The sequence below is a fragment of the Talpa occidentalis genome, unplaced genomic scaffold, assembly GCF_014898055.3.
Source record: "Talpa occidentalis isolate TD23 unplaced genomic scaffold, MPIMG_talOcc4v2.1 talOcc4.2090, whole genome shotgun sequence".
Lineage (NCBI taxonomy): Eukaryota > Metazoa > Chordata > Mammalia > Eulipotyphla > Talpidae > Talpa > Talpa occidentalis.
In genome coordinates this window covers 1-13,040 of record NW_023602175.1, presented here as the reverse complement: position 1 = coordinate 13,040, position 13,040 = coordinate 1, and the positions used below count along the sequence as shown (strand labels likewise).

The following is a 13,040-nucleotide window of genomic DNA, read 5'->3' as shown; positions in this document are numbered from 1 at the left end:
GGTGGAAAGGAGAGTCTATACATACTATCTATAATGTACATTAAAACACTTTATTTCACAGTGAACAGGCAAATTTGAAAAATAAACTTTAAAGAAAACAACTGTTTATATCAGAAATCAAACACACAAATTCATGGATATTTACTTCTAGAAAATCTATCCTTATAATTAAGAGTGATATATAATTTCATCATTTATGTACAATGACCTCATTTCAAGATACGGGAGTTAATGTAAGAATCACAAAGTGATTCTTTTCAACAAGTATTTATTTTGAGAAAGATGAGGTTTATTTCTTCTTTTGTTCTAATATCTCAGAAAAGTCACAGAACTTAAAATTTTTTTTCTGGTAGTCCAGAGTTTGGTGATCCAGAAAGAATCCCACATCAAAAATTAGCTTAAATTTACTACCCCGTAGAACGAGACTCGCGCCTTAGTTAGGAATGGTCGAACCGCGTGGAACTCATTTCTTTCTTGATCAATTTCTTAAAATAGGATTCTTCATCAGAGGCTGAAAAAAGGAGGACTGTACTGAAGTATGACTTTCCATTACTGTGTCTTTTTTAGGAAAAGAAATATATATATTGCTTTTCAAGTCCCATGCAAATATTACAAAATTAAGTTGGAAGGTATGTATATTTTCATTCTTACATAGAACTGCTGTTGGCTGGTTTGCATTCTAAAATCATAAAGTTCTGATCAAGGTTTGGCAGATTAACATTAAATTGCTAGCTGGTGATGCAACACAGATAAAATGAATTGCAATATATGGAAGTTTCGCTCTGGCATTTTCATACTTTGATTTTAATGTTAATTTTGAGAATAATTTGACATTACCAAAAACCTAAAACTAAAATTACACAAGCTAAAAACTCAGTTACATAAAATACTTCCATTTTATTTAGAGTAAGGGCATCATAAATAATTAAAAATATGTTCTGCCTAATGAGACAGTGAGCTGAGGATAAATAACTTTAAATTAGATAGAAAAGGTCACCGATTGTTGATCTCCTTGACTAGAATTAACTCTAAAGGGCATGTTTGACTTTACAAGAGAAAAATATATAAGGTATCCTATCATTTGAAAGGCAATTTTATGAGAATCTCTTTGGAAAAGCAGCACTAAAATTTAGAGTATTTTTCATTTTGTGATGTGACTGAAAAAAAGCAATCAGATTTTTCTTAGTTCTTAGGAGAAATCCAATAAAATACATTATGTATTTGTCACTGGTCAGAGAGAAAAACAATCGGTGCACAAAACCCTTTTCTCATTAAATATAGATTTAAAAGTTCCTTTCTAAAGCGTTCAGTTGCATAAAAATGCTCATTAAATTCTTCACATTCATAGCTTCACTATTATGGACAGACAATACAAATAATTATCCAGTGATTAAACTACCTGAAAATTATAATTTTAAACATTATTACATTGATGTTTTAAAAAGCAGAACATAATAGTATGGGGTTTACTACTAGATATTTTTATGAGATTGGTTGTCGAATTTTTTCATGTTCACCATTTTATCCTTCAGAGTCTTAGCATTTCATACATTTCATACAACTAGAATATGACAGTCTCTATTTTTCCAATCTGAACATTTTTCCAAGAATAACAAGGCAACAAAAATAATACAAATAGAAGCATTCAGGACAAACCTATTCAAAGCCTCCACAACACACACATCACCATGCTAAGTGGAGGATATTACCTCCCAGTCACCTAGCTGGGGAATTAAAATTGCCTGTGAACAAAACGGAAAAACATAAAGCATAGACCAAAACTTACCATAATTGTGGTTACAACCACTGTTCTATTCTCAATAGCTGCTGTGTCATTGCCAAGAGTGGGTACATCTTGAATCAGAACCAATTTATCCATGTCATTCCAATAACCAACCTACCAAACAGAGAAAATCATTGAAAACACGTTTTAGAAGCATTTCCTATAGTTCTTATTGGAACAAAGAGGGATATAAAAGTGTCTGGAAATTCTCTTAATTGAGGATGAGCCAGTTTTCCTTATATTTACCATACTGCCTGGTTACACTATGGCAATTATACAATTTACGATCACAGAGCAGTCAAAAGACATCGGGAATGTGTCATTTAAAAGTGAATATAAATACATATAATATCATTTTATGTTGGTTCTTTGATTCTTTCTCCTGATGGACTGACTGGCATCCTCTTAAATTTCTTATGTGATTTTTTCAGTAACTTTACAGGTCATAGGGTAAAATGAGGAGGGAGATTTACAAAAGGGATATGGAAGAGCTATTTTCAAATAACCAAGACTTGTAAAAGGAATATCGAAATCATTTTTGGATTATAACCACTTACCATCTTACATTTCCAAAAGGCTAAATGCATCAGAGATGAGTATTAATGAATGATATTTTCCCTTTCAAAAATTTAAATTTGTGTTTTTATTTTGAAAACCTCACATTACATTCTCATTTAGAAAAACAACAAACACTGTTCCATAAAAGATATTAAGTAATTGGTTAAGCTATTTACAAAGTAGTAAAGTCCAAGGAGGTCCTTTGTCCCTTAGTTTCTTTGTCTATGCAGACCATTAAGTGATAGTAATGACTACTATTACCATTGACTGCTGTCTCTGTGGCAAACACAATATGCGATGTTTTTCGTGCACTTTGGTTTATACACAGAGGTAGGTACTATTATCTTGCTTAATTGAGAATTGAGTACTCACATTAAGAAGTTAAATAAATTATGCAAGGTTATACTTTAGTGGGGCCAGTACTCAAAACTCATGTCCATACGACAGCAAGTCTATTTACGTTACTGTTATGTTACACAGCTTCCCAAATAGTTGTTGATGTAAAACTTGCCAAACTTCTTTCTTGAGTTTCTGGATGTAATTGCCAAAATGTGTTTGTGAAAAACAAACAAGCAAACCCACAACATGTGTAATTGCTCTCTGTTAGGTATTCACTACTTGTTGTAATTTGTTTTGGAAGTCCTTTTTACTCCCTCCAAGTTTCTTCACTATTATATTAATATTTGTGAACATACTGAAATAAAGTAAGTATTAACATATCAGAAAGAAGCACTGTATTATTTACAAATGTTGCATATCTAATTCGATAACAGATGAGGAAAATTATTTTCATTAATTTAACTCACTATACTGGTTTGATCTGAAATTATGAGTATCAACTCAGCAATTATTTTCAATTGTCCATGAGAATCTACTTATAGCTATTTAATAATTCAGTAAAGAGTCTCTCTGGTGGCAGTGGGGTTGAGGACAAAGCATTATCAACCTTCGCAGTCACTGCAGCACGAATTTGATCCCTGGCCAGAGAGCTAACCCACAGGGCACAGCAGACCTCTCCTGTCTCGCCCGCTGCTCCACTCAGCAGTGTATTTCAGTAGATCTGTCTGTTCTGCTTCCAACTCTGTCTCTGGGAATGCTTTCACCACCCCGCACCCCAGTCTATACCTCAGTTCTTGTATGCATAAATAAATAAATCTTTTAAAAAAATCAGTGAAAATTTCATTTAAAGACAAGTATGCCTTTGAGCCGCATCCTCCCCTCAATCCTACATATACTTTAAAAAACTACCATGTCGGGCCTCCCTGGTGGCGCAGTGGTTGAGCGCTGGGTTGCGAAGCTGCCCGCAGCCTCTGCAGCGCCGGTTCGATCCCTGGCTGTTCCCCAGCCACTGGAGGAGGGTCCCACATGCCACGCAGACCTTTCCTGCCGCCCGCTGCTCCCCTCAGCAGTGTACTTCGGTCCTCCTGCCTGCTCTGCTCCCCGCTCTGGCTCTGGTGAATTCTCTCACCCTCCCGCACTTCTGACTGTACCCAGTGCTTGTATAAATAAATAAAAATAAATCTTTAAAAAAAAAAACAAACTACCATGTCACTTGTTTCCTGTATTTAATTCTCCTTTCCACATGGCAGCTACATGACAAGAAACAGGTTTTCCAGTTTAGCATTCCATTAAAATGCACCCACACTACAGATCTCAGCAGCCTAATCTCCAGGAAAGGCAATTTTTCCTTATTTATGACTTCCCATAACAGATAAACCACAGAGCTGGGACATATCCTGGAGAGTTCTCAGATGTTGTCAAGACTGACATTTTGCATTTAAAAACAACATGTGAGTTTATCACTATCTATTCCCCAAAACAGATGACTATGATAGATCAGTGATAGATCTCACATGAGCCATGAATTATTGGAAAGTAGGCCCTGACGGGACGGACAGTGACAGAGGGGACAACTTTCTAAAGAAAGTAATCTTAATATTGGCCCTTGTCCCTCACATGAAATGGAGTTTCTCCCGTTAGTTCTTCACATTTTACAGTTTACTAACAACTCTTCCCTCTGATCTCATTTACTCAGACAAAAAACTAGGTATATTCCTAGAGATTGAAATTGGATGAAAGAAATTTTGTAGTGCTAGAGCAAAACTATGAAGCATTTACTTGTTTGTTTGGATTTCTCCAGGTGAATAGTGTGCAAACATAACTATCATTTGGCACATGAATAATCATCTCTATTAATGGTGGACTCTGCTTGAAATGCACAGATTGCCCCTGTTGCACTCAAAGTTGGTACCTTGGAGAGCAGAACTGAAAAGTTGGCTTATTGTTCATACCAGCACTAAAAGAACCCTTATGGGACTTGGAACTGATAATCTTTTCTCAGAGTCAAAAGTGAGCCCTGGAGTTAGGTGAGGCGCCTTGCTTTTCACCACAGCACCACCTCTTTCTAGATGAACACCTCTAAACAGGAGATATATGTATTGGCATTGTATTGATCCAGGCTGAGGGAGAGGTGGGAAAGACTTAACTAGTTAAAAGCAGTTTCAGGGCATTGATAAAGAGACACAGGAGGCAAGGAAGAATAAAAGTCTGGCTCTGCCTAGGGGCCAAGCCTCTGTAAGCAGGATATAGACAAGAGCTGAATTAAGCCAATCTGAGACACTTTGTAGGTGAGATCTCCAAAGCCTTCTCAGATTATGCATCTGTCACTGAAGGTTTTAAAGGGGAAGCAGGTCCACTGTTCCAAAGAGAGTTCCAGGTTCCAGACACCATCTCTCTCATACTCATCTTCTGAACCTTCCCTCGCAGTACCTATCCTTTCCTCTTTTACTGTCAATTGAATTGTACGCTTATATTGTTGCCATGTGAATTTCCCCCAATAAAATCACAATTATATTGTGATTATATGAGTAGCCTGATTGTGAGCGAAACCTCTTCTCTTTGGTGGAAGCCAGCATCTTTGAGATCTGAAACTCTCCCCAACAGCAGGTTACTTAGTTTCTTTGAGGCCTTACTTTTCTATAAAATGAGATATATAAATCTTATTGTCAGATTGTTGTGTGCATTGATTATAAAAATGCACTTAAATTTTCCACTATTGTGTCTGACATATAGCCTGCTTTCAATAAACATAATTTTTACAATTAAAAATTCCTGAAACCTTGCAGTTCCGGTGCTGGAGTGTGCCTATTGGTGTCCCTGAGGGTTACTGGAATGATAAGAAGATTCCACCACCTTTAGGAGATGGGGCTTCAGAAAGAGCCTTATGGGCTCTGCTTAATGAGACACTCAATCAGTTTTCCTCTTGTAGAAGTCAGACAAACTGATGGGCTGACTCTCTGATCTATTTTCAAAGACTGCTCCCTTGCTGGCAAGTGCTCTATTTACAAGAAGGATGGTTTGCCTTTCAGACATATTGCCTACTTTCAGCAGTGTGTGCTTCTCATGGTGTCTCATTTTTAAGTTTCGTATTCCTGCCAGAATGCCAAAGCTGATCACTGCCTTGGAAAAATGAAGATAGATGAGTATACACTGTTTCACACTTCATATTTCTTTTACAGCCTTAGATGGGTGTCAGATGAATATGAAGACATACTGTTTATCAAGTTCTCCACTTACTCTTTAACTCTCCCCTCAAAAACCCATACTTTTTGTTACCATCGTGGTTCATTAGGTCATGAAGAGACTCAGTACTATAAATAGCCCACCTGTTACCGCCACTAGCTATAACCAGTTTCCTTTTTCCATTATTCTTTCTATTATAGACAAGCCATTTTACTCTTTGTACTTAATGTTTTGTGAAATCTGAAACTGTCTTCTGCATTTTAGAAAACATATGTGTACATGGCTGATTTTGTTATAGGACAGGGAGAGGGGCAGCCCAAGCCCCGCAAACCTGCCTATTCTAAATGGGTTCTGCCATCCGCCGCATCAACACAAAACACATGAGACTTTAATGGGAAGGAACTTTAATAAAACTAGGAAACAATACAGGAAAGGCAAAGAGTTTCTAAATGAAGCATTTAGTTTCTAAATGAAGCACCCAAAGTTACCCGTCCCCTCGTGGGTAAAAGTCCATCCATATGGGTCGGCCCAGAGCAAGGCCCCAAAGCCTGCCACAAGTCTAAAACATCTTCCAGTGGGGACCCACAGAAAAGGGTCACAAACAACCAGACAAGCCCAGAAGGAAAAGAGCAAAATCAACATCCAGATAAAAGCTGCCATGGTCACCTCCCACGGGTCTCACCCACATCTGTGTCACCCAGTCCACGACCAAAGACAAGCTCAGTTTCTTCACGTGTCTCTAGGCTCCACGCGCCTCCTCCAGGTCTCCTGGCTCCATCCTGCTTCCTTCCTTCCTCAGTCTCTTCTGCAGCTTCTCCTCTTCCTGCTCAGCTCCACCCTTCCTTGGGTGGGGCAGGGAACCTGGAACCTCCCCCTTTCCTGGGGACCACCCTGTTACAATTTTACAAGCTCTGGTTTGTGGCAGGGAAGTTTTACCTCTGTCCACCAGTTACCAGATTTTTAGGAGGTCTGTAGAGTATTCTGTCTACTGATAGCAGAGGGAACTTGATTAAAATAGGTCATTCTTCTTACTGGCTGTGTGCAGGCAGAGTGAGTAAAATGGTGCTTACATGGAACCCCCTAGATTTCTTCCGGGGAGCATGCCTTATTCCTTTGTTTGAGTAGTGTCCCTACCAGAGCCCCTCATACTGAAAGGGAACCGCTAATCAAATGAAATCTTTCCTGTTTCCTGCTAAAAGAGTCACAGGTTAGGTGCAGTTAATAATGCAAAGTAAATGTAAACAACAAGTTTTGCCTCTCTAAAGCTGATCTAGATGAGATTACCTAAAGGAGGTCACATTTTAACAGGGCCATACAGCCTCCAGGTTGATTGATCTCCCAGGGCATCTTTGAATACCTGTCTTTTGTCACAAACTTTTGTGCTTACTGACCAATGTTATCAATGTAATCTAGTTATGTATAAAAGAAACCCTTTGTCCCTAGACTGGTGCTCACACCTTAAGGGGCTAGCCAGGTCTGGGACCTCATGCATGAATAATAAAGCTCCTCCAGACTTCACCATTCCTGAAATACTGCTTATTCTTCCCCTGCCTGGATAAAAGGCTAGAATTTATTTCTGCAACAATACAGTGTGGTTTCCCTGCTGTCATCCATCTCTTTTTGACCTTATGTAGGTCAGGCGAGGCTCCAGTTTAGCCTGGAGGCTGCACTTGAGGAGATACCACCAAGAGGCAGAAAAACTAGAAATGGTTTTCATGTAAGCTCCAAATCTCTCCTCCTGCATATCCAGGAGCATATTCCATGAGAGACCAGAGAAAAGCACAACTCAGGAAGTCTGCCATTTTCCATATATAGTATTAACAGTCCTGCCTCCAAGTTCTTGCCCTTTCCATTTCTGTCCACTCAAACTTTAACTTCAAGGCAAAATTTAAATACCACCTCCTCCTGGAAGCTTTCCTAGATTTGTTTTCCTCCAGTTGGAAGAAACCTCTTTAGAACATCTACATGCAACTTTCACTGTCTCCTTAACTGTTATATGAACTTACTGCATTCTGCCCTATTAGAAAATAAGCTCTTTCAGAGCAGGGTCTCCTCATGTGGCAAATGCTATAGAAAGGCTCTGGAGTCAGACACATCTGAATTAAAATCTTTGTTTCACTTACAAACATTGGATAAATAATAACAAGTTAGTGGACACCATAATTTTTTTATGTGAAAAGGGGAGATAATAGTGCTCATATTATAGTTCTGTTGTGAGAACTGAAATATACATGTCCAGTGCTTAGAACAGAGCAGACATTTATAATTTTAGGTATCACTACTACATCAACACAAGAAAGTATATTTGGGAAAGTTTCTGTAGATGAAATCAAGGGTCAAAACAGAGTTTTTAGATAACTTGACCACCTCTTTCCTTGAGCCTCCTACCTTATCCTAGAAAAATGAATGTTGAAAAAAAAATGAGTTTGTGATAATGTTTATAACCAATTACTATGGTAAGATTGTATGGTCCCATTATAAATAGAGTACTTTTTGGATGTTGGTATGCTAATCTACCTAGTTACATTTTTTTAAAAGATTTATTTATTTATGCATACAAAAACTGGGGTACAGGCCAGAGATTGCAGGGGTGTGAGAGGATTCATCAGAGACAGAGTGGGGAACAGAACAGACAGACTGACTGAAATACACTGCTGAGGGGAGCAGCGGGTGAGACAGGAGAGGTCTGCTCTGCCATGTGGGTTTCCTTCTGGCTGGCCAGGGATTGAACCCTCACTGCAGAGGCTGCAGATTGCTTCATAGTGCTGTGCTTAACCCTTTGTGCCACCAGGGAGGCCCTACCTAGTTACATCTTAAGACGAGTTACCTTCCAGATCCCAACTATCTGGCACCTGTAGCCTCCTGAACAACCTCCCTGGCTTAACTTAATGGAGAGTCTTATGTGTTTTTCTCCCTCCTCTGCCTAATAATAACCTTAATTCTCTAATCTTCCACCTGTTTACTCCTTTGCTTATTTGAATGCCCATAGGATTACTTCATGAATATCCACCTTGTCCTAAATATGCCTACCCAATAGAAGTTGTCTTCTTTATTCTCTCTTAAATGATTTCATAAATAACTACATGGAAGTTAGTATGTCTCTTACTTGCATTCTGTGCTTTCCTGAAGAGTAAATTTTGTTTTTGCCAAGCCTTTAAAGAAATATTGCTTCCATTTTGGAAAAAGGATATGAACAGTGCAAGAGTTAGTTTATTTCAGCTTTGGCACACCACTGATTGTGAATTATATTGTTAGGGGGAAAAGGATGTCCTAAAGCTAATTCCATACAGGCTTTGTGGACTCCACCCCCACCACAGGCCAAAGCCAAAGACACTGGGAACTCCAATCCCATCACCACCAAAGGGAAGGTGGCTGGGACCTGAAGGTGGGGTTAAGCAGCCAGGTTGATATAAAGGCAGACACGTGGGCTTTGGGAGCCCCCATTTTGGCTCTCTGCCAGCTCGCAGCGTCCTGCCAGCTCTGAGAGTGCCTTTGGGTTTCCAGGTCGGCGGATCGGGTAGGACACATTAAAGACTTTATTTCCCTATTTTCTCCCTGAGCTGTACATTTCCCTTATTTCCTTTTCCCTTGTAAATAAACCTTTTATTAACCTTTTGTGTGTGTCTGTAGTGGAGTATTAAGTCCCTTTTAAGTGCGCGGGTGAGGACCCACAGCCAGGAACCCGTTCAAAAATCGGGGCTGCTCTATAACAATATGACACATCAGATTATTTCACACAGATTATCAAACAAATTTAAAATAATGTAGAATATACAGCTATCTTTCACCTATACGGCTTCAAAATGTCAAATGCAAATTAAGAAAACAGTTTGCGCAACTCACCTTTCTAGGTCCTGTGCTCTTTAACTCAAACACATCCATGGTATAATTGACCCTACGTCCATAGTGGTCAAACTGAACATTTCCTGTGAGTCCTTGAATTCGAACCTATGAAAGAAAAAGATAACCAATACACATGCTCATTTTCCATTTCACTGATAGAAATCTCCACTTCATCTGCTAGGCTGAAGTATAAGCAACTATTAAGTATAAGCAACTCACTGAGAATCAATGGTTATTTATGCTCGAGGGATAAGCAGGAATATCAAAGGAATATAAAAGCCATTCTGCTATACACCTAGAAAATGAATATATACATTTCGTGTATATATATATCTATATAATATGTATACATATATGGTAAAGTTCCCATTGCAGCTAACAGAATATTTCCTCCAAATTGAAGTATTTTTATAGGAATGGAAATACGGTCTGTTTATAGATACTTTTAAGTTTTGTCTATATCTACTTGATGAACTAAATAACCATGTAAACTTCATAGGTATTTTCTCCTTGCTGATACTAAAATTAAGATATAAGAAGTTCAAAAAATATATATATTTGAAAATATTCAAATGTACTTTATTCCAAATTCCTTTTAATTTTTAACCCATTGCATTCCAAAGCACTTTAAAAGACTAAAGTAGACAAATTACTTACTCCAAGGTTACAGGGCAATATCTACTAAAATTATCATTAGTAGTGTTTGCCGAATATTTCTGGCTCTTGGCTATTCTGGACCCAAGGTAGGCTTGCACTTCCCAAAAACCTTGTGTCTTGTGATGCCTATGTGACTCTTTCTGACAGATGTGTTGAGAACAGATGTGATGAGTGTCACTTGCAGGTCTGAACATTACCAGGCAGTTTCAAACTTCCCTGTCACTCTATTTCCCTTGGTAGGACTAGGATGGTAGCTGTTCTGTTAGCTTGGGTCCCTGGTCACAAGAGCAGAGTGCGCCTCCTAGTCCAGTGTATGTGAGGGAAAAATACTCCTTCATTGTTTTAAGCCACAGGACTTGGGGTTGCTCATTACTGTGGCATAACCTAGTTCATCCTGACTATGCATCTACATAATATACAAACACACCAGTATTCTACCCAGTATCCTATTTAGAAATATCTCAAAAATTATATTGGCTTGATATCTTAAAATGCAATTTGCAAGATGCATTTATTCTCTTATTTTTTTCTTGAACAAGATGGTGAAATAAATTGTGCTTGCATAAATTTGTGAGTTACCTGTTTGAGTGTCCTCTCCATGTCAATTCCCTGTCCCCATGGAGCAGCAGGATTTGCCAGACAATCTCCAGCATTTCCTCTCCTTGAAATATCAATTTTCTGCCTTCTAAGATTTCGGAATGTTTCAGCCATCACAAGGACTCCATCATAAGTCAAAGCAGATGTGTACTAACAAAATGAAGGGGATTATAATTGTAAATGTTAAAATCTTATCATTCACTTGAATAGTCTGGGAGCTCTATGGGTTTATGACAAAGCATTAGCCACTCAGAAAGTCAGCTAAATTAATAGACTCGTTTTAAAAATTTCTGTTATCACTGACTGGAAAACTGTATATCAAATCTTACACTCTGATTTAAAAAGAGAAAACACACCTTGAAAAATAGAAATTCAAATGTGAAGTTTCCCATCAGTTGGGAGAAGCAAGCCCTCTATGTGAGGTGTTTTTGTTGTCCAAATAGAAGCAACTAATGTGTGGAGTGCTAAGTGCAGTAATGCTGCCATCTGCCTCGATGGTGGAATCCCAGCAGGGCGGGAATGTTTTACTCTTTCCTCCTTCACAATGCTTAGTAGTGCCTAGAGGTGCTTCCTCTCTGAGACTTCATCTATGGTTATTGACTTGAAATGTGTGGCTTTTTTCAGTACTTCAGAAGAATGAGTGTGATTGTTTTTATTTTTTGGAAATAGTATGCTGTGAGTGCGCACAGGAAGGTTAAGTAATTTGTGTACATTTCCACTTAACCTAGGATCACAAAGAAGAAGAGAAAGGAAGTGTATACCATCTACTTTCTGGTGACCAGCCTCTGCTTCTTTTTGAGAAAAGATAACCTCAGGAAAAGGTGACTAAGGTTTAGAGAAGAAATATGGAAAACTAAGAGAAAAGGGTAATTTCTTTAAGTGCAAAATGCAAAGAGTAAGAGAAAACTTTTGGTAGAGTTTGATTAGAGAATTCCTAAACACTTGAAAAATATGGCACAATTTTCTTGACACATGGCAGAGCCACATCTATTAATCGTGGGTAAAAACACACTACACTATCTCTTTCAGGAATCCCTTATGATGAATTCTACATGATTAATGCATTTGGCCTATATTAGGAACAGTTTTGTGCTGTGGAGTGCGGAGGATGATCGCCTTATTTGCCGCTGGTAAATGAAGAAAATTGCTTGAAATTTGCATTCTAGAGAGTAAATTAGACAACCATTATAATGCTATTACCATTATACATAGCAGCCAGCATTCCAGGAAAGAGAAATACCAAAAAATGGGTAAGATAAAGATTCTAAATTCTAACAAGAACATTTCAATGGTTGAGGAGCTAAATGAAAAGCCTTTGTCAGAAAGCCTTAGGAGTTAAGTAAATTAGAGGTCTTGCTATATATATATTCTTCAAGGACATGATAGAATAGACTGAAGAATAGCTACACACCCTCAGAAGTGGTGGCTGAAGGAAATTAAGGTTACAGAGGTGCTAAACCAATGTACCTCCTCTCCTCTCTGGATCAAGCCATCGCTGAGTAGAGGAAGCCAACAAATCATTTTTGTAAGACAAGAAAATAAACACAAGAATCAACTGGCACTTACTAAAGATATGAAGAGCCAGGGAAAAATGTGTTTTAAGATCTAGGGAGAACAAAAGAAAAATATTGTTGCTTTTCCAATAGGGGGTAAAAAAACTGAGAAGAGATGGCACCAAAAAGTGAGGAAACACACTTGCTGTATTTTAAAAGGCCACCCATTATATAGAAAACAAACAAACTAGAAAAAAGAATAGACACTACACAGTGGAGCAGATCAAAGGAGACAAGTGGCAAAGCCACTGGCATTCATTGTGCTGAGAGTGGAACGAAGCAGTAGTTTAACTGGCCTCACCTTTTCAAGGGATGCAATTCTTTTCCATATCTTTTATATTGCTAAAGTTCAAGAAACACTTAGGAACTCAAACTTCAATATGGCATCTAGAGAACTGATATAAATAAACACCTTCTTCTAGGGCAGGGTAAAAACCAGATCTTGGCCTCAATTATTGACTGCTTGACCAATGATGAATGATGGACTGAGGTTTTTTTTTTTTTTTTTTTTTTTTTTAAACCAAGGA

At 38.2% G+C, this 13,040-nt stretch overlaps 1 protein-coding gene across 2 annotated transcripts; it reads right to left on the bottom strand.

Moving 5' to 3' along the window:
• Positions 1 to 309: 309 nt before the first annotated feature.
• LOC119253846 (glutamate receptor 4-like) lies at positions 310 to 11,114 on the bottom strand. 2 transcript variants are annotated; one of them, XM_037521110.2, is made up of 4 exons: positions 10,943 to 11,114; positions 9,707 to 9,811; positions 1,787 to 1,897; positions 310 to 511 (listed from the first exon to the last, which is right to left on the bottom strand). In XM_037521110.2, exons 1-4 carry the CDS (start codon positions 11,072 to 11,074, stop codon positions 479 to 481), a joined length of 381 nt encoding a protein of 126 aa, XP_037377007.1. In that variant the 5' UTR covers positions 11,075 to 11,114; the 3' UTR covers positions 310 to 478. The 2 variants fall into 2 exon arrangements, with proteins under 2 accessions (XP_037377007.1, XP_037377006.1); XM_037521109.2 differs by lacking the exon at positions 310 to 511 and having other exon boundaries at positions 1,468 to 1,897.
• Between the last annotated feature and the right edge of the window lie 1,926 nt (positions 11,115 to 13,040).